We start from the raw sequence: 21,543 nt of genomic DNA, 5'->3' as shown, positions 1-21,543 counted from the left end.
AAATAATCTATATTTGAAATGTAACCTATTTCAATGTAGTTTTTAATAACTACTTCACAAGCATATCCATGTATGCACACTACAAGAAAACGCGACCAATATTACCGACGAGCACCAAATTAGCGATTGGTTTTATAAACGATCGATAATTACCGACCGTAAAGAAAATCAGTCGCTAGTTATCGACTTTTAAATTTTATATCTTTAATAACAGTAATAAGCCAATATCAATGATTAAAAGAAAGATCGACCTTAAAATTTTGATGTAATTTATGTCATAAGTAGTATTTCATTTTAATTAAGGAACAAATAAAACGACGATTGGTTGTGGAGGAGGAGGGGGTTACCGACTCGCCGGTCATGGCTTCACCTCGCTCCCCCACAAATTGAATTAACTCTAGGACATAATGAAGTACTCACTATATATATAGTATACGCATAACATAATAATATAATATATATACACTTGACACATTTATAGTGACATTTTGGATGAACTAATTAACACGATAATATACATACATACATAGTTTTTTTTTACTAAGAAACTAAGATAAGACCTTAAATCAATTATGATTGTAAAATACCTTGTATTAGATGATTGTCGTGAATCGTGATTGTGAAGTACGTAAGTTGCCACATCCCAAACAAAAAATGACATAAGAAAAAGTAAAACCTTTTCTAGCTTAGTCTTCTAGAGAGACATAAATAATAAATGCAAAGTCCTAAAAAAAGCCAAGATGGATAACGATACTACTACAACTATTACTTTACCTCATCGATCAATCGTCTTCTTCATATTTTTTCTGGCCTATTATCATCATTACTTTTATTGCCATCATTGTTTACAATTACTATCATAAAGTGGGCACAAAAATAAATATACAACAAAATCACAGCAAATTATTACTCCTTTTGCCTACTTATATATATTCACACAATACATAAAGCAAATTAAACCAAAAAATAATTTTTTTAAAAAACTCTTTCTATTTTCTTCTACACCTAATTTTTTTTTTTTGCTAATTATGTGTATGAGTATCAAAGAAATAACCCCTTTTAATATCTTATATTATAATCATCGTAGAAAGATGAGAAGCTGCAATATTCACTGGCTAATCACAAGGAGGTACGTAATTAATTCTATATATAAATATAATATATATCAAAGTATTTTATACAATTTCTAGTACGTTTTTTTTAACTATTAATAAAATCCTTTGATTTATTCGTTATTTAACATGATAATGATACAAATGTAACAGGAAGATGAGAAAATCGTCATTGAATAAGATGTTATTAAAGAAAAACATGGAGTTATATTTGAAGAACCAAGATATATTGAGGGAGAATGCTAAGCTAATGAAGAAAGTTGTTTATCTTAATCAAGAAAACAAGGTTCTCTTAGCTCAACTACGAAATTGTCGTCCTCACAACAACAACAACAACAACAACGACAACAACAACTCAGTATGAATCTCACAAATAAAACACGAACTGAGTCGATCCGATGAGATGATCAAGTAAAGTAAGGTTGAAGTGCATCCTCAATGTTTTAGATACATAAATGAGCAGCTTTATAGTTTGATAGAGTGCATTTAGAGTAAGCTAAGCTAATTTTAAGCTTGTGATGTAAATCATACTACAACACTTGTTCTTTTCCTTTTTCTTTTTGTTTTTTGAATAATAATATCGTTTCAAACAAGAGAGCAATGAAGTTGATCGATAGTATTGGATGAATTATGTTGCTCAAACCTTTATTTTTGAGGTTTAATTTTTACTTAATACTTAGTCGTCAAACAATAGGTTTAAGGAATTTATCCCATAATTGTTTAATAACAAGTATTAACTTGATTATTACATTATTATACTCTTGTTTCCAAATTAAAGCATATCATAACTTTAACAGGATTGCTAAGGCAATGACTTATGTTGCAGTAACAAACTAACAACAGCAATAAGTTTTGGGTAAGGCTGAATTTTAAGTTTATTAGGTTATGTTATAATATAATTACTTTCCAATCCCTCTTTTCTCATGCTTTGTATTGTTCGATAATTATCTAAGGGACATACAAATCCGACAATTTATTCAATTAGGAGATATTTATTTTGAGGTTTAATAACAATAAATGAATAAATTGTACATAATGGTTCAGATATATCATACTTCGTATATGTATAGTTGTATTGCTATAAGGACAAACACAACGGTTGAGATACTCGAGTACAAAGTTAGAATATTACTTAAATAATCATTTTGGGATCAAATCGGAGGAACAAAGATTAATAGATTATGGATCAAGGACTTGAAGGTGTTAAATTTTGTACTTGTACACAAGTATTTGTTTGTTACATCACTACACTTATATGGGGTATTTGGTTTGTGCTGTCGTTCTTTGGACCCGAAGGGATGGTCTTCCTCGTTGGGCCTTTAACCTCTTTTACCAGCAAACTAGGCCCATTATAAAGCGTGGGGATGCTTTTTAGTTACACTTTCGGTCCAAATACCTACGTTTTTATACTAGGTAGGCCTAATCAGATATCTGATCTTATTCAAATTTTTTGATATCCAACCAATTGGTTGTTGGTGTAGTGTTGATTGGGACTACACTTGGTAGGGAGGACTCGTGTTTGATCCCCCGCAACAACAATCGGGAGGGGACTAGAACCTAACCACCCAGAACTGATCCCGAATCCAGATTAGCCCAAAGGGTGAACCAGGTGGAACACCAAAATTTTATTTTATTTTTTTATATCCTTAAACACCGAATCTGATTTCAACTAATTTGACTTTTATTATCCCCTTAATATATTACCCCTAATCCAAGCATGTCCTCAGAAGTAGAGGGGATGATAAAAAAATCTGCACCCTAAGTTGATAAGATTAGAACTTGAGAACACTAGTAAAATTTGGTATTCCGTATTTTTTCCCACTTTTTTCTCATTAATTTTTCACACATTATAGGATTTATAGCGTATAATTTTGAGTTTCACCACAATTTTAATTACTCCATATAAATCTGAAAGGTTCTTATTGAAACATTGTTGACAAATCATATTTTGGCGCAAATCCATCTTCCACAATTATTTTGAAAAGTTAATCCTATTTCGGACTAACGGCCAATTGACCAGATTGGTAAATAAAAAAGACCTCTAGCGACAATTTGGTAAAAAAAACTTACTCCGGCGACATTTTGGTAAAAAAAGCTAACAATGTTAGGCTTGAGCAAAACTATCTGATTATCCGATAATCCGAAGATCCGATCCGCACCCGATCCGACAATTTAGGGTAACCGATCCGAAATTTTCGGATATCGGATATCGAAAATTTGAATTTCGGTTATCTGAATATCCGAAAATAAAGTCGGATATCGGATTTCGGATCGGATATCCGATCCGATATCCGAAAATTACTTTTTTTTACCCATATTTAAAGTTCAAATATTATCCATATGCCCAACAGCCCAAGCCCAACAAAATCTCAACTTACCCTAATTTCAAATCCGCCTCTTTCCTCTTTCTTCTCACTTTCTCGGTTAGTCTTCTCAGTTTCTCACTCCTCTCTTAGTCTTGTCTGAGTTCTTTCTCGATCTCTCCTCTCTACTCCTTTTCTCGATCTCCGACCACCTTCTCAGTGCCTCACTCATCCACCAGAAGCAGCGGCGCCTCACTCATCCAGGCCACCAGAAGCAGCGGCGCCCCTCACTCCTTCACCAGAAGCGGCGACGCCCCTCACTCCTTCACCAGAAGCGGCGACGCCCCTCACTCCTTCACCAGAAGCGGCGCCCCTCACTCCTCCACCAAGGTAATTAACCGTTTTCCTTTTCCTCTTTTGAATTTTTGATATAATTTATAATTTTAATTAGTTAATTTGGTTTTCAAAATTCTATTGTTATGTTATTTTGCTTCTTCTTGATTTTTAGGTTCTATTAATCTATTGTTGTTGATTAAATTTGGGGAAAACGTTAGACATTAATTATTAATCTATTGTTGTTGAATTATAGATCAGATTTAGTATATTATACCATTAGCTTTTAGCTAAGAATCTTAGTTATGAGATTCAAGTATAATAAAATCAAAGTATCTTCTTAGTTTGTTTTTATTCTTATTATTCCTTTTCTATATTTTTGTGTAGTGAATATGATAATTAATGACTAATATAGATAGAATTAGAAAAATGAACAGAAAGATTATACATAAATTATAGGAATTTAGGATTAGTATTTAGTAGATTACTTAATGTTTAATTGTTATGGTGTTGTTAAAATTTTCTGTTTTAAAAGTTTCATATTAATTGTTATGGTGTTGTTAAAATTTTCTGTTTTAAAAGTTTCATATTAATTGTTATGGTGTTGTTGAACTGTTAATTTTCTGCTGTTATGTTGGGAGAAAATTTCATTATGTTTCTGTTCCTGTCATCCTATGCTCGTACTTCTGCTGAATTGCTGATTTAGTGATTTAAATTAGTCTGTGAAAGAACTTGTGATTGAAAAAAAAATAAGTAAATTCAGTTTTATTTTGTCAACTAGTTTACATTTTGATTTATGTGGTTTAGATGGATGATGCTACTGTAGAATCTGCTAATGTAGCAAATCAACCAACTGAAGAGGAGCCCTTGGCGTCAACCGCTGCTAATGAGGAGCATGCTGGAATTGAAAAACCACCACAGCCACAAAAAAAAGGCCTTCAACCACTACTAGTGATGCTGATGGAGCTGAAAAAAAAGGTAAAAAGAAAAGATCTTGGCTTTGGGATCATTTTGAGTTAATAGTAAAAGATGGGGATAAAAGATCAAAATGTGTGTATTGTTCTGTTGATGTTACTGGTGACTCTAAAAAGGGTACAAGTGCTATGAAAAATCATTTAGAAAGGTGTAAAGAATACCCCCTAATGTGAGCAAATCCCAAATGCTTCTTGCTTTTCAAAGTGAGCAAAGTCAGCATCCATTAGGAGATGTTAGTGTAGGTGATAATGCAAGTGGGGAAAAAAAGGGTAAACTAGAATTTTGGAAGTTTAGGCAGGAGGAGGGTCGGAAAGCTTTTGCTTAAATGATAATAATGGATGAATTACCCTTTAGGTTTGCTGATCGTGAGGGTTTTCGCTACTTTATGTATGTTGTTCAGCCTAATTTCATTATCCCCTCTCGTTTTTACAGTAGCTAGAGATTGCTATCGTGTGTTTTTAGATGAAAAAAAAAACTGAAAAGTTATTTTAGCAAGTGTTCTTCTCGTATTTCTCTCACTACTGACACATGGACCTCTTGCCAAAATCTGTCATACATGTGTTTAACAACCCATTTTATTGATCACAACTGGAACTTGCACAAAAAAATTTTAAATTTTTGTCCAATTAGTGGCCATTCAGGTGAGGCTACTGGTAAAGGGGTAGAAAAATGTTTTCTTGAGTGGGGTATCACTAAAGTAATGACCATTACCGTAGACAATGCAAGCTCAAATGATGTAGGGGTCCAATATTTAAGGAAGAGGTTACTAGGATGGAAAGATGGGACTGTTTTAGAGGGTAAATTTGTGCATATGCGGTGTGCAGCTCACATTCTTAATTTGACAGTAAGAGAAGGTTTGAAAGAATGTGATGAATCAATAAAAAAATACGTAATGCTGTTCGGTTTGTTAGATCTTCACCTGCCAGATTGCAAAAATTCAGAAATTGTGTGAATCAAGAACAAATTGAATCAAAACGTCAGCTTTGTTTGGATGTTGAAACTAGGTGGAACTCCACCTATTTGATGTTGGAGTATGCTTTGATTTTTCGTAAGGCTTTTGATTTGCTTGAAAATTCTGATGGTGGGAAATATTTTTTAGAGTTAACAAAGATGTCAGGTGTTCCTACTGATATGGATTGGGATCGTGTTGCTTCTTTTATTCCCTTTCTTAAGATTTTTTATGATGCTACTTTGAGACTCTCGGGGTCTTTGTATGCTACTACTAATGTGTATTTGTTAGAACTTGTCACAATTGGCAAGATGATTAAAAAAAAGTGTGAAAGTGTTGATGTTAAGGAAAGGTCAATGGCCAATGGGATGAAGAAAAAGCATGACAAATATTGGGAAAATGTGGATAACATTAACTTGATGTTGTATGTTGCTGTTGTGCTTGACCCTAGACGCAAAATGCATTATGTTAAGTGGCCTATTAATGATCAATATGATTCTGACAAGGCCACCCAGTTGTATGATATGGTGATGGAAACTTTGACTTCTTTGTATGAACATTATGCTGCTTTACAATCTCAAAATGTGTCAAGTGTTTCTGAAAATATTGATTTGACTTCAAAAGACTTCGAAAACTATAATGATTGGCATGATCAGGCTGATTTTGAGTTTGAGAGGGATATTGGTGGACAAACAGTTTTTGACAAAAAAACTAATTTGGACAAGTATTTGATGGATGATAGAGAACCTAATATTATCGGTAAGAGTTTTGATGCTTTGGGATGGTGGAAAAAAGGGGTGGATAGATATCCTATAGTTGGTCTAATGGCTAGGGATGTATTAGCCATTCCGGTCTCCACGGTTGCATCCGAATCTGCATTTAGCACCGGTGGAAGAGTACTTGATCCATTTCGTAGTTCACTTTCTTCACATATGGTTGAAGCTTTGGTTTGTGCACAAGATTGGATGCGCACTACACGTGGTCCACTTATGATTGAAGAAAGTATCGATGAAATTCAACAAATTGAAGAGGGTAATACTTTTTCCCTTTTTTTTAAAAAATTTTTTTATTAAATATTTTGAATGATTATGACTGACTTCAGTTAATACTTTATTTGCTGTCTCTCTCTTTTTTTTTTAATCATGTCAAATGGTCTGATGATTCTGATCAGTTTAATTTGTATGTTCTGTAATCTGTATTATGTTCTGATCAGTTTAATCTCCTATTTTAGCATTTGTTTTGTTTTGTCTTTTGCTTAACAATGTATTTTCATCGTGTTTTTCGTAGAGTTGTCGTCTCTTGTTGATCCGCCTTCGGTTTCTGTCATTGATGATTACTTTTAGTATTAGAAGGTAATACCTTTTTAGTTTGAATATTTAAAAAATTATAGTTTAATTTCTGCATCTTTTTTGTTTTTATTTATCTTATGATTATCTAATATTTTGATCTCATATTTTGTAGAGTTGTTGACTTGCCGTATGCTCATACTTTGTTGATCCGCTATCGGTTTCCGGCGTTGATGACTTATTTTTTAGTATAAGATAAAATGCATGTATTGACTATTGACGTATTGTTAACTATTTGGACATTAATGTATTTGGACTTTAAATTTTCTTTGTCATATAATTTGTACTTTTGTAGCACTTATCCAATTAGTTTGCATTTTGGCAAATTGGCAGCCATGGCAGGTTATTTGTATTTTGTTATTTCATTTTTTTTATTTTTTTATTTATTTATTTTTTTTTTTGAAAATGACTAAATTAGCTGTGGACAGTATTTACAAGTCCATTTTTTAATAGGATAATTACACATCTATTTTCTCTCTCTTTGTTCAGGTTGTGAGTAACATGAGGAGAAAATGGGTAAAAAAAAATTTCAATTTTGCCATTTAAAACAACTCGTAATCAAAGTAGTCAGATATAGGATATCCGATATATCCGATCCGAAAAATTCGGATATCCGGATTTTCGGATATCCAAACTTTTCGGATCGGATACAAATAGCAAATATAAGTATTCTCGGATACGGATATCCGATCCGAAATCCCCTTTCGGATCGGATATCCGACCGTGATCAGGCCTAAACAATGTGCGACAATTTGGTAAAAATAATAAACTCCGGCGACATTTTGACCAAAAAATCTATTTTTTTTCCCGACAAACTCTTTAAAAATCCTATTTTAATTTGTTTTTTTGTTCTTAAATTTATTTTTTCCATTTAAAATATTGAATTTACATGTCATCCCTTTTTATTTCCAACCCCTTTTTTAAAAAATTTTGTTAATAAGGGGTATGAAACTTAAGTGAAAATTGACACTTAACGTTTTTTTTTTCAAATTGTTATTTCCGTAAAAAAGGGTTGGTAAAATAACAAGAAAAACGAACTATATTAAGCATTCGCGAGTAATTTATCGAAATTTTTTGTATTTTTTGGGTTAAGTGTTGCCTGACATTATTTTATTTACCAAATTGTCGCTTAAGGTTAGTTTTTTTACCAATTTGTCGCCGGAGTAAGTTTTTTTACCAAATTGTCGCTAAGGGTCTTTTTAATTTACCAATCTGGTCAATTAGCCTCGGACTAACATTTGTGGTTTAAACATAAAGCATTCCAACAAAAACAGTGAAATAAAATAAAAAAAAAGGTAGTGTACTGAAAAAGAAAAGGAGGTATGACAAAAACGCGAAAAGTAAGTAATTAACACTAATCATAAATTCATAAGCACACCACCGTCAAAATTAACTCCATATTCGGTACTTAAAACCACACTTTAAATTCTCACAGTCTCTTCATGTCCCCGCAAATTCAGTAACCCCACCTTCCTGACACACCCCATTCTCTTCTCCTTTTTCATTCAAAACTCAAATATTTCACCATTTTTGTTGACCATCTCTTGACCACCTCCTCCTCTTTTTCTTACACTCTTATTTCAATTTCATTCATTTCAATTTTAAAACAAATTAATTAATTTCACAAATATTCAAATAAATAAACACTTTTATTGATCTTGTTTGGATGATGTTTCTGGAATTTCCAGAAGTATATTCATTTATGGTGTAATCTTTCTCAACTGTAAACAACTGCTTCAAACAATTAATGGCTACTAAAAATGGCGGTTTTCGAGGAGGTTCCTTAAAGCCGTCTTCTGCTACTAATCATAAGTCTTCTTCCTTCAAATCTAAGCCTCCTGTTCGTCGTACCGCCTCCCTTGGTGCTGCTGCCGCCGCTGCTAGAGATTTTTCCGACGGTTAGGGTTTCTGCTTTTTTTTTTCCTCATTTTTTTTAAATTTTTTGTTCTTCGATCTGTTTCGTTTTCTGTGATTGATGATTTTTTATAGCTTAATTTGTGTTTGTGTTAATTATATTTTGAAACATTGAGTGATTAAGTTTTGGAGCAAATTAGTAAATTTAGTGTTGATTTGAACAATGCCTTTGTTTTTAATTGATTTTGTTGTGAAGCTTGTTTTTTGTTTGTGATTTTTGTGTAGTATGTAAGAATTAGTGTAATGTGGTTGGAAGTGGAGCAAATGATGCTTTGATTGGTTAACTGAATAACTGGAATTAGTGATAGTAGTGGTATGTGTTGCGTGATTTTTGTAATGATCAAGGTTGTTTTTAAAAGGTGGTGTTGAGGCGGTAGAGGTAGACGAGCTAGGTGAATTGCACATTGTAGTTAAAATTAGTCGACCGAGGTGAATTACTGAATTTATGACATCAAATGCAGAATGGAGGTAGGAATGGGATTGGCGAAGAGCTTTTCGTTGCCATTATTACAATCTTTTACCTAGATTTTCTTTGCGGATGGGAGGCATGAGAATGTGTAGTATGGTATGAGTTGGCTGACGAGTTGGTGGTGTGGAATGTGAGGTTACTCTGTGGAGAATGTAAATGGATGGTTTATGACTTCTGGAAGATAATACTGAAGTGCCATTTTACTGGAAACGGTGGACTATTTGCAAGGAGAAAAACTTTCATTGCAGACTTAAGGTTTTATCACTACGAATTTGTTTAAAGGCATGGCCAGAATTGGACGGATGAGCTGCACATTTGAAATTTGTGACCCAAAGTGAGTAGAATCCTAATCACCATAGAAAGATGTTCAAATGTAATTTTGGATTACGCAGATTCTGTTTGTTCAATTGCTACTCTCTAGTCCCGCCTTCTATGTATACTAAGCACGTGAGTTTAAATGTATTAGACTCTTGGTTGGTCAGTGATTTCTTGGATGTAGGATATTGTATATTGTTAGAATCAGGAGATCATTGGTGTGATAGTTGTTCTTTTCCAAGGGATTACATAGTAGGGTGCAAATTTTTTATCTGAGAAGACCAGCTTCTTCTCTTAAGTGGGTGTATCCATGCTTGAGTAAGAAAACTAGCAGAGAGTTTGTTAGGATATCAGGAAAAAAAACAAAAAAACTAATCACATTATTTGGCTGTTATTGATTATATCTTCTGGAGCAGCAATTCTGTCTCATAGCCTGATGCAGTTGATAAATAGGCTGTTTGAAGATGCATTCTGCTGCAGTTCTTGTGTCATTGTCTCGATTTTAATCCCAGAAAAGCGTAGTGTTTATGATTATAGGGAAGAAGCTAAGACGTATTTGTACATCATCAGTTGAATGACTCATTTATTATGCTTTTAATCTTTATCTGTTCCTCCTAACAACACCGGTATTATATGATTCTGTTGGGTCCTATTATAGGGACAGTTTAACAAGAGAATTCTTGTGTACAGTAGAGTTCTGTACGAAGTATATTCTAATTTATCAGCATTTTTTATCTCTACTATCTCCTCCATCATATGGTCCAAAGACTTTCTAGTTGCAAGTAAATATACTTCTTTTCTAGTTTTCTCTCTCCTGCTAATTCATTCATTTACTTTATGTCATCAGCTCCAGGCAGAGTACGAGTAGCTGTTAGACTGAGGCCTAAAAATGCAGAGGAATCAGTTACAGATGCAGATTATGCTGACTGTGTAGAGTTGCAACCAGAGGTTTTCCCCCTTCCGTCTATGTATCTTGCACAAGAACTCTGTATTTTTGCATTAACTTGCATCTCTTTGTATATCATCATAAAGTGTTTGTGGTTTGTAGTATTACTGCTAATCAATTGACGTTCTATTCCAGCTCAAGAGGTTGAAGCTTCGTAAAAACAATTGGGACTCAGACACTTATGAATTTGATGAATTGCTCACTGAGTTTTCATCCCAGAAGCGTGTCTATGAAGTTGTTGCAAAGCCTGTGGTTGAGGTGTGTTGTCAATGTGTTTGCAATTTTTAACCTCAATTAAAACCCATATTAATGTGATGCATATATATTACTGTATTACAATTGACAAAGTGGCTCTGGTGATTGTGGTGAAGTGGTTTAATGAGGACATTTAATGTCTAGTAGCTTTGTATGTAGTTTTTTCATTAAAGGATATCATTGTTGTTGAGAATGAGTCAAAGAGTATTGCATTGGACCATTCTTAGATGTCCTTTGCACAATAAGTGGCTGGAAGACCTAACTGAAGTCTGAGTGTTTTTGGTTGTCAGGTTTCTCTTTTGTTGCTTAATTGTCTTCTTCGATTGTTAATTTTGTGACCAACAAGTAGGCTGCACTGTTGTTTAACTTCCCATTTCTGCTTCCCTAATTAAGCATTACTTCTTGCTGATTTTGTATGGTTTCTAGTATGTTTAATGTGCTTCTTATACTTTTTAATCAATAGTGGGATGTTAAGATTGTTTCTTGTGATCTGACTTCTGAGAGGCACAGTGGGTTCTTTCACATTTTTTATCCGTCTTTATATATATAGGGGGAGGCTCTCGTGAGAATTTTTCTTATGTGAGAATTTTTTTTATGTGAGAACACTCTTTATGTTCTAAATTTTTACTTGTATGTTCTAAATTTTAAATATGATGTTCTAAACTTTTCTTTAGGTGTTCTAAATTAAATCAAATGTTCTAATTTAGTATTCACATGTTCTAAACCATAAATTAGTTAAGTTTAATATCATAAATTTTAAATAACTTGTTACAAAATTTTAACTTATATGTTCTAAATTTTAAAATGTGTGTTCAAAGATTTTTAATTATATGTTTCAGATTTTAAAGCGTATGTTCTATATTTTTACTCATATGTTCTAAATTTTTTACTCACACTTTCTATATTCTATATTTGTTTGTTCTAAATTTTTATTCACATGTTCATAATCTTAAATCAAATGTTCTAAATTTTACTCATATGTTTAAAATTTCATAAAGCAGATTTTATAAATTTTTAATCACTTGTTCTAATTCTTAAATCAAATGTTCTAAACATATTACTCACTTAGATGTTCTAAATTATTACTCAGATGTTCTAAATTTTAATTTCAAACGCATGTTTTAAATTTTTACTCGTATGTTCTTAACTTTTACTCACATGTTCTAAATTTAAAATCAGTTCTCATATAAGTATAAATTCTCACATATGAACCTATTCTCACCGGATCCCTCCCCTATATATATATATATATATATATATATATATATATATATATATATATATATATATATATATATATATATATATATATATATTTTTTTTTTTTTTTATTTTTTTTATTTTTTTTTTTTTTTTTTCTCATCATTTCTGTTGGGATGTGATTTAATTTTAAAGTGCTACAAATGTGGACGGCTGGACCAGATGTATGCTTATCGGTTCATCCTATGTGAGGGATGTAGGGCAAACACAGTAATTTTTGTTTCTTCTTCATGACTTCTGTAGTCTGCACTCCTTACTTTATTCTGCAGAATTTGTACTTAAATTAAGAATTTGTTGTGTGAGTGACTGATATGTTTTTTCTGCTTTTCTAGAGTGTGCTTGATGGTTACAATGGAACCGTGCTGGCTTATGGCCAAACCGGTACAGGAAAAACTTTTACTCTTGGAGAGTTGGGAGAAGAAGATGTTTCTGATCGAGGTATCATGGTCCGTTCCATGGAGGATATCCTTGCTGACATCTGTTTAGATACTGATTCAGTCTATGTATCATACATACAGGTTGGTTGAATTTATAGTTGAAAAAGCAGCATACTTTATTAGTAATGTGCATTTTATAGATTTCCTTATGGCTATTCCAAGCTAGCCAAACTTTCCTTGTAAATTTTTTTTAATTATTTTTTCTGTTTTGCTCTTACTAATACATAAATTTTGTGCAGCTTTATATGGAGACTATTCAAGATCTTCTTAATCCTGCAAATGACAATATTCCTATCACAGAGGATCCCAAAACAGGAGAGGTTTCTTTGCCTGGTGCAACTGTTGTTGAGATAAGAGATCAAAACAGCTTTCTTGATCTCCTGCGATTAGGGGAAGCTCATCGTTTTGCTGCTAATACAAAGCTGAATACAGAATCTTCTAGGAGCCACGCCATCCTTATGGTAATAATATTTTCCCTCATCTATTTCATGCTAGCCATTTCCCTAGTATCTTCGTGTTCTCTGATTCCATTGTGTTCTCATCTCTTTTTATGCCTGGAAATTAACACGTTGAATATGGAACATCTGGTATAAAATGCTGATTAAAATTAATGCTGCTGCTGGTGATGACAATGATAATAATAATTGCAGACAATATATGAATGACAGTATTTGTGAAAAGTTTGCCAAGTCTTGAAAGAAATATCTCATGTATCTGAATGACAGTCCCATCAATCACTCGAATAGTCACTTTCCGTCCTACTTATTTCCAGCATAACGGTTTAAAATGTTAAATTGTCAAATTTAAGTGGTTGTGCTTCAATAATAATTACTAGTATGTGATTCTGAATATTCATTCGAGTAGTGCTTAAAGCTAAAAAATATGATGTGCTGTTGTTCCCCCACTACTTTCTGATCATTTGAGAGACACTAAACATGAATTGCACAATATTCCGTAGTTTTATTTTTGTTGGATGCAAAATTAACTACTGCTATGCTTTTAGTGTGAGAATTAATGGAGAACATTATAATGTAATGGCCTGCCACAGATATTGTGGTGCAAAATTGCATCCAGAATTCCAGGTTACACAAAGTTTTATTGTGCAATAACAGTATAATTGCTTCAATGTATGGACTACTAATAGGCATAAGATGGACTAGATTGTTCCAAAGTGATTAGTACTCATTCAGTTGTTGAGGCATTCAAAATAAACTGAAATTTGATTATTCAATTAAACTCGGTCCCTGGAAATCACACCATCATAGTGCGAAAACTCTGCATGGTCTAACATATTATTTAGTTAAGAACCAAGAAATTACACCAGCAGAATATTGAGAGATAACGTTTACTGGATTTTGTAAGATTAGGACATTAGAAGGATTGGCAACACACAAGGAAGGAGAAAAGCTTACTATCTAATCTCGTAGAAGTCTTAGTATTGAGAGATTACGTTTCTGGATTTTGTAAGATTAGGACATTAGGAGGATTGGCAACACACAGGGAAGGAGAAAAGCTTACTATCTAATCTCATAGAAGTCTTAGTTATTAAGGCTTGAGAATATAAATGGTGTAGAGGGTGGAACACGGTTTCTTCTCCAAAAGCAGCTAGAGCACTGAGAGTACCCTGTTTGTCAGCTGTTAGATTGTCATGGATGTAAAAGATTGCTATCGTCTGGAAAGTGGGTTGAAGAGTTGAATACAAAGTATATCTTTTGCTTTTCTTCCATTCAATATAAAATATAGTATGGCAACTTGTTTGGAAATTCTTTTCTTTTATAATTATCTTTTTCATTCATGTGAGTTGCTCTTTCTATTATGTTTCTATTTGCTTGTAATAATATCCACAAATGTGTTGCAACATGTTTGGTGTTGATGGCCCATTCCAGATACAAGTTAAGAGGTCCATTGGAGGAGGAGAGCCTTCTTCTAGTGAGGATGAGAACCAATCAGTGAAAAACTGTGATCCACCAATACTGCGGAAGGGCAAGTTGGTGGTGGTAGATCTTGCTGGTTCTGAGCGTGTTCACAAGTCAGGTGCAGATAAGAATAGTCTACTACTTTTGTAATATATTGTGGTGCATTTGTATCTTGCATAAGCATTTCCTACTTATTACTTAGTGTATAGGTTTATTGTTTTCATGTATTTATATGTTTCCTGGCCTATATTCATAATTCTGGATTGTAAATGATTACTTTCTGTTTCAAAAAAGCGATCATTACTGGAGTTAATTTCCTTTTTTTTGCTTGTAGGAAGTGAGGGCCATACCTTGGAGGAAGCAAAGGCTATCAATCTCTCTCTTACTGCATTAGGAAAATGTATCAATGCACTTGCAGAGAATAGCCCTCATGTTCCAGTACGTGATTCCAAACTCACGAGGTTGCTTAGAGATTCATTTGGAGGTGAGGCATTATTGTTTCACTTTGCTGAAATATTGAGGGTTTTAATTGGATCTAGTGGATTTCATGTGATATCCATACTCGTTCAGCTATGTGCACGATGCTAGCTGTTTTCACTCAAATGAGTCAAATCTCTTGGCAAATGTTTTGTCCCTGTTGTGTGTAAATCTAAAAAGAAGCTGGCTTAGAAGAAAAGAAAAAAGAAACAGATATTGAGATATGTTAAGAAAGTTTTCATGTACTTCTTTTGACATACAGGGTCTGCGAGAACATCCCTGGTTGTAACAATTGGTCCTTCACCCCGGCATCGTGGAGAGACTACAAGCACTATATTGTTTGGGCAAAGAGTGAGCAGCCTTTTTCTCTGTAATTTGATGTGATTGCACAATGCTCTTTTACTACTTAGTATAATTTCTCACATCCGTTGTGGTTAGGTTTTGTTGTGCTCTGTCCGTTTCATATTGATTAGATGAGTGGGTGTAAAGAAAAGATGGATAAAGTAGGATACAGACAGTAAAAAAAAAAAATAGATATGCTTTTCTTTTGGGAAAATTTGAAACTTCTAATAATCTGAGGATGATGTAGGAATATATTGAAATTCATTGAAAATGGGCAACATAGTTGAACTAATGTATGAATAATATGATTGGTATCTGTTATGTTAGATGCTGAGACTTCTCTGTCACAGGCCATGAAGGTTGAGAACATGCTGAGAATAAAGGAAGAATTTGATTACAAAAGTTTGTCCAAAAGACTTGAGGTACAACTGGACAAACTTATTGCTGAGGGAGAAAGGCGGCAGAAAGCATTTGATGATGAAGTCAGAAAAATAAGTCTAGAAGCTGAGAACCATGTCTCTGAAGTTGAAAGGAAATTTTCTAATGAATTAGAGGTTTGTTGAAAATGTTGGGTACTTTGCTTTTTTGCTACTGCACTCTTGTTTTAGAGGATATTTTGTGATTCTAAAACCTATTCATCTTTGAAGTGGGTGGCTCTCTGCTTTCCATTCCTTTTGAGGTGTTTATTAACCTTTTGAGTTTGTTCTCTTGAAACCCAGAAAGAAAGAACAAAGTGTCAAATGGATTATTTAGAGTCCATAAAGAAGCTTGAGGAGAAGTGGATTACGAATCAGCAAAACCAGCAGAAGAATGGGTTCAGCAATGGTCCATGTGATAGAGAGGTATACTACTGCTAACACTTGTTGCATAGTGTTTATTGATTTCACCGGTATAGCGTTTGTTAGTTTGGTTTCCATATGTTTTCTTTTCACAGATATATACTTATATATAATTGGCTTTGAATATAATATGTACAACATTTGCTGAATATCGTTTCCATAAGCATGTTAAGTGCATTGATTCCCTGGTGCCTCGTTCATTTAGGAACAAAATGTGTCTCTATCAGAAGAAGTTGCTGAAATTAAAAAGCTTCTTCAAAATGAAACTCAATTACGAAAGGCAGCTGAAGAGGAGGCCAAGAACTTGAAAAATCAACTATCTCAGTTGACATCTTCAGAGGTGTGTTCTCACTTTAGTTTGGTGGTGCCTGTGATCTAGCATCTTTTACCCTCTTTTTCTTCCTTTTTTTTATTATTTTTTTTAAAAAAATTTTATATATATTTTTTTTATTCCTCAACCTGATTTTTTTGGATTTGCAGGGAGGTGGAACTGCTGAATTTGTTAGACTTCACCAGATGCTGGAAGATGAAGCTTATGAGAAGAAAAAGCTTCAAGAAGAAATCACATCTTTACAAAGCCAGTTGTTGCAGCTTACGTTTGAAGCCGATCAGGTATTTATCTCTCTTTTTACGGCCTTGTATCCTTTTTTAGCCGTGTGATTGTTATTGCATATGCACATAACAATGCTAAGCTATTTGAGCAAGAATTAAATTGTGATATTGGTGTCACATATTTTTTAATTGGCTTTGTAATCTCTGGAGTTTGTGTGTTGGAATTGAAGGAGTGTTCTCTTATAGGTAGCAACACTATCTATCTCTAATTTGGATACTTTCTGACTTGATCACTACTTGAACTTTGTGTCACTAGATGCGGAAGTACATTGAAAGGCTTGAATCAGGAAATGGATCTCGTCCCCAATCACTCACGTCCCCAAGTAGACAATCCCAAAACAAAGACAGAGAAAATGGACCCAAGTCATCATTTAATTCACTCTTTGAACAAGGTGAGAATAAGGTGTGTATTTGATGCATCTGATGTTTGGCATCCTGAATCACTGTGTTTCAATTATCATATCTTGATTGAACAGATCTATGCATACTAGTGTTGGATAGTTTGGCCAATAACTCTTGATGTCATTTGGAGATTAAAGCCTTTAACAATGACTAGAAAATTATAGAACTATCTCCTTGTTTGGTGACCAAGATCGGGAAGGGCAGGGCTGAAATGATGTATTCTCAAGATTTATCTTCTGAGCAAAGTGCTATCATAATTTTTAAGCTTTTCAACTTCCTATCACTCTATCTGTCTATCAGTTTGTGGCTTTCACGAGGACATTTAGCATACTTTCTTTCTTCTGATAATCTTTGCAGTCTAGCCCTTAATGATTTAAATATTTTTATTATTGTATAGGAAATTATTGCTTTCTAAATGGCTCTTAATCCTATAATATCTCTGGTTGGTAACCAAGGTAGTAAAATGCAGTATATGTTCTAAATATTCATCTTCTGTACTAAGTGTTTTTTTTGCTCTAGCTTTTCTGGGATTGATATTCTATCAGCATGCTGTGACTTCTGACATCTGTGATTGTTAGTAATTTTCTTACGGTCTTCCACTTGCATAGTGACATCTTCAGTATCGTATATTGTCAGGGTCACTGAAATGTATAGGTAATTAGACAGACTTTCACAAAGGCAATGCATATTAGGGTTCACAACTTCACATAAACAAAAGTAAACTCATGTCTGGAAATGTGGCTCTTTCTGATTCAGAACTATGAATATATTTTTTACAAGGGAACTTTGCTGTTGATTAAGATTCCACACTTAAGATTATCCTTTCTGTTTAGGGGACCTAGTGATCAGAGTTAAAGCATCAACAATACCTTTATTTTTGGATTTGTTTTAGTGGAAAACAGGAATGCAACTTAGTACAAGATAATGATATTTTGGCTATGTAAATGCCATCAGATTCTTTCTTTTCTTGTTCTTTTGGGGCAGGGGAGAGTAGAGGATATAATGGAACTTGAACTAATGAAGTACTCCCAAAAAAGGATGATACCCGGTTGCTGTATTTATGTTTATTTTTTTGTCAGGTTAGTTTCATCTGCTCATTGTAAATTCATTATTGCAGTTGGATTGCAAAGAATCTTATCGATGCTTGAGTCGGAGGATGCCAATACACGTATTCATGCAGTGAAAATTGTGGCTAACCTTGCTGCTGAAGGTTGTAAGATTTTCCTTATTTCCTTTATGACTTGTTTTGCTGTTCATCTCATGTGTAGATTTTAAGTAAACATCTCATGAATCATATATTAAGTTGAAACCTAAAAGAGTAATGTTGGCTATGTAGAAACAAACCAAGAGAGGATTGTAGCTGCTGGTGGGCTCACTTCCTTGTTAATGCTTCTTAGAAGCTACGAAGATGAAACTGTTCGCCGTGTAGCAGCTGGAGCAATTGCCAATCTTGCAATGAATGGTAAATGGATTTTGTGTGTGTTTTTTGGTTTCTTGATGACCATGCATTTAGTTGTTCAATTGGTAGTTTTGCTTTCATTTTCATGCTGTCTCTTACTGGTACTTGCAGAAGCCAATCAAGAACATATAGTTGCTGAAGGTGGAATTAGTCTCTTATCAATAACAGCTGATGATGCGGAAGATCCACAGACTCTTCGCATGGTTGCTGGAGCAATGGCTAATCTGTGCGGGAATGGTAATTTATCTCATCTCTTGTGTTTCAGCCCATTCAGTGTACAGTCTCGTGCTGTAATAATTTTACTATAGATTCCTTCTGTCAATTATGATCAATTTCAGAAGTTGTCTTTTCCTGATTTAGTTGCATTTAGAAAAATATGTGAATTCAATCTTCTCTCTCCCATTGATTGTAGATCTCAATCAAAGGGTATTTAGCAAATAAAACAAATTAATTGCAGTCACAATTGTGACTCTTGTATATCTAACCACATATGATTTTAGTAGCTAGCAGTGACAGTCTTTTTGTGCTTTGTCAGTTTCTTTTTCATTTTCTCCTTGCTGTAAAATACAAATAACTTCTATTGTTCCTACTGTTTAGGAATTGTTAAAGTAGGAACCTCCATAGAGCTATGAGCTATCCAATAAGTTCACATCATAAAGTGATTCCAGTCTGATATTATTTTCTGTCTAATTTATGTATGCAAATTATTTAAGCTTTTATAGATTTTAAAATTTGAGTTTGCTTTTTCCAGATAAGCTACAGGTCAAGCTACGAGCTGAGGGTGGTATCAGGGCATTGCTTGGGATGGTAAGATGTAGACATCCTGATGTTCTTTCTCAGATTGCACGTGGAATAGCAAACTTTGCTAAATGTGAATCTCGGGGTGCAACTCAAGGTATGTGGTTATGTGCCATCTTTGCCTAGTTGAGTAACTTGATTAAGCAAGAGGCTAGTCTCTCTCCGACTGTTGTATTCGGACTTGTTCTGAACTTTTGTTGCATGAGCTTCCAGGGCTTCCTAACAGTCAAGGGCTTGTTTTTCTTATGTGTGCTGTTAGAGGACCTGTCGTCATTATCTCATAGAGTCAAACAGTTTCAGTATTTAAAAGTGATTCATGGCTTTGAAGTTTAAAATTATCATCAATCTTTATTACAAAATACTCGCACTGGTATTTGTTCTGATAGTTGATGAGTAGAATGTGTGTTTAATCGGTTATGTGGTGGAATGTGATCATCAGCTTTAGGGGGGAGAAATGTGTTTCTTCTTGTTTTGTCCCAACTCCATTCTTCATTCCTGTCAGGTGTCCACGGAAATTGTAGTATTGGACTTTTTACCAAAACACCTAGGTTTTGAGAAAGCCCTTGGAAAGGTGTCATGCACAATTAAATATCAGTAGTATTAAAGTTCCTTTGTGATAGTCCCAGGCTCCCAGCATCAAATCTGATTCAAACGTACATTGCTCTTAATGGTCCAACAACTAGTTTGAGTATGGAAGGAGAATTTGCTGTTTAGTAATTAGGATTCGATAGGTTCCTTTGATGTTTCTCATGCTTGTGCTTTGTTTACTTTAGGGTCAAAAACTGGAAAATCTTTACTGCTCGAGGATGGTGCACTTCCTTGGATTGTACAAAATGCCAATAATGAAGCTTCACCGATCAGGCGGCATATTGAGCTTGCATTGTGCCACTTAGCTCAGCATGGTGAGTAAAAACCTATCTTTTTCAAACTGCGTAAAAAGAAATGGTATAACTCAGTGAAATGACAGTTGAAAATATTGTACATTAATTCCGCAGAAGTAAATGTGAAAGATATGATTGCTGGGGGAGCACTCTGGGAGCTGGTACGCATATCCCGGGACTGCTCACGGGAAGACATTAGGACTCTTGCCCGTCGAACCCTTATTTCCAGCCCCACTTTCCAAGCAGAGCTGAGTCGGTTACGGGTGGAGATATAATCTTGATGATGATTATATATTCTCACCCATAAAGTGAATCCAGATAGGATTCTCCGGATGCAGTGCAGTGCCTCTAGTATTATGAAGAGGAAATATACAACGCCAAACAAGTCAGTAAGGAGTTTTTCGCTAGTCTGACGCATACACAGTGGTGGTGATCAGTTTTGTAATCCTATAGTTAATGTATACCGTTTCGAAGGGGGAGCTCCCCTGCCACCTGCCACACCTGAAATGATTCTCACTGGGTTCTTGTGGAGCTGTGGTTACCGCCATGGGATTCCCAGATTACATCTATGAAAGTAAAAAAAGTAGTACAAATGTCATTATTGAGGTCTCGCCTAATGTATTGTACGGAATAGCATTTTATCTATTTTCATTTCATAATTGTGTAAATTCTAATGTAAATTGTTCCATTTTTTTCCCTATACAAGTCTAAGGTTGTGTTCTCTTCAACTAAAATAAGGTCATCTAATTCCATTTCTAAGCTATATAGTCTAATATTGTCTCTTGATTTAACGAAACTTTGATTGTATTTGTACTCCAATATACATATGAAGTTGAATATATCAAGTAGGGATTCTTTTTCTCTCTTTTTTTTTTTAATACTCGTTCAATTTTATCAAATAAAATACTACCTCCGTGAATTAGTAGTACTGTGTGTAACCTATATTTTATATCTCACAAATAATGTTCTAAGTTGTATATAATAAATACTAATAACCGGAGGTAGTATAATTATTTGGCAACAAGCAACCGGGAAAAAGTATGCTCTACATTTTCTGATATGTTGTTAATAAGAATAAATACTCGTAATACATGAGTAGATATTTGAAGTCTCTAGGTCATTTTGGGGCTAAGATTTTGTTATCGTGATTTGTTGTAAACTTGTAGTATACACTTCAAATAATATGAGTAAAATGAAACACTT

General features: G+C 34.0%; 1 protein-coding gene across 1 annotated transcript; it reads left to right on the top strand.

Annotated features, from left to right (window-relative positions):
* The first annotated feature begins 8,488 nt into the window (after nt 1-8,488).
* LOC145638496 (kinesin-like protein KIN-UB) lies at nt 8,489-21,037 on the top strand. Its single transcript, XM_081689473.1, has 19 exons — nt 8,489-8,916; nt 10,564-10,664; nt 10,798-10,920; nt 12,510-12,695; nt 12,854-13,075; nt 14,501-14,648; nt 14,865-15,014; nt 15,270-15,358; nt 15,700-15,903; nt 16,069-16,191; nt 16,394-16,528; nt 16,669-16,800; nt 17,057-17,192; nt 18,320-18,412; nt 18,539-18,664; nt 18,773-18,898; nt 19,413-19,556; nt 20,233-20,361; nt 20,455-21,037. Exons 1-19 carry the CDS (start codon nt 8,766-8,768, stop codon nt 20,613-20,615), a joined length of 2,679 nt encoding a protein of 892 aa, XP_081545599.1. The 5' UTR covers nt 8,489-8,765; the 3' UTR covers nt 20,616-21,037.
* Nucleotides 21,038-21,543: the final 506 nt, after the last annotated feature.

Source organism: Chenopodium album, chromosome 7 (genome assembly GCF_948465745.1).
Source record: "Chenopodium album chromosome 7, dcCheAlbu1.1, whole genome shotgun sequence".
NCBI lineage: Eukaryota > Viridiplantae > Streptophyta > Magnoliopsida > Caryophyllales > Amaranthaceae > Chenopodium > Chenopodium album.
The sequence above is the reverse complement of the archived record's forward strand: the minus strand, read 5'-3'. Positions and strand labels throughout refer to the sequence as shown.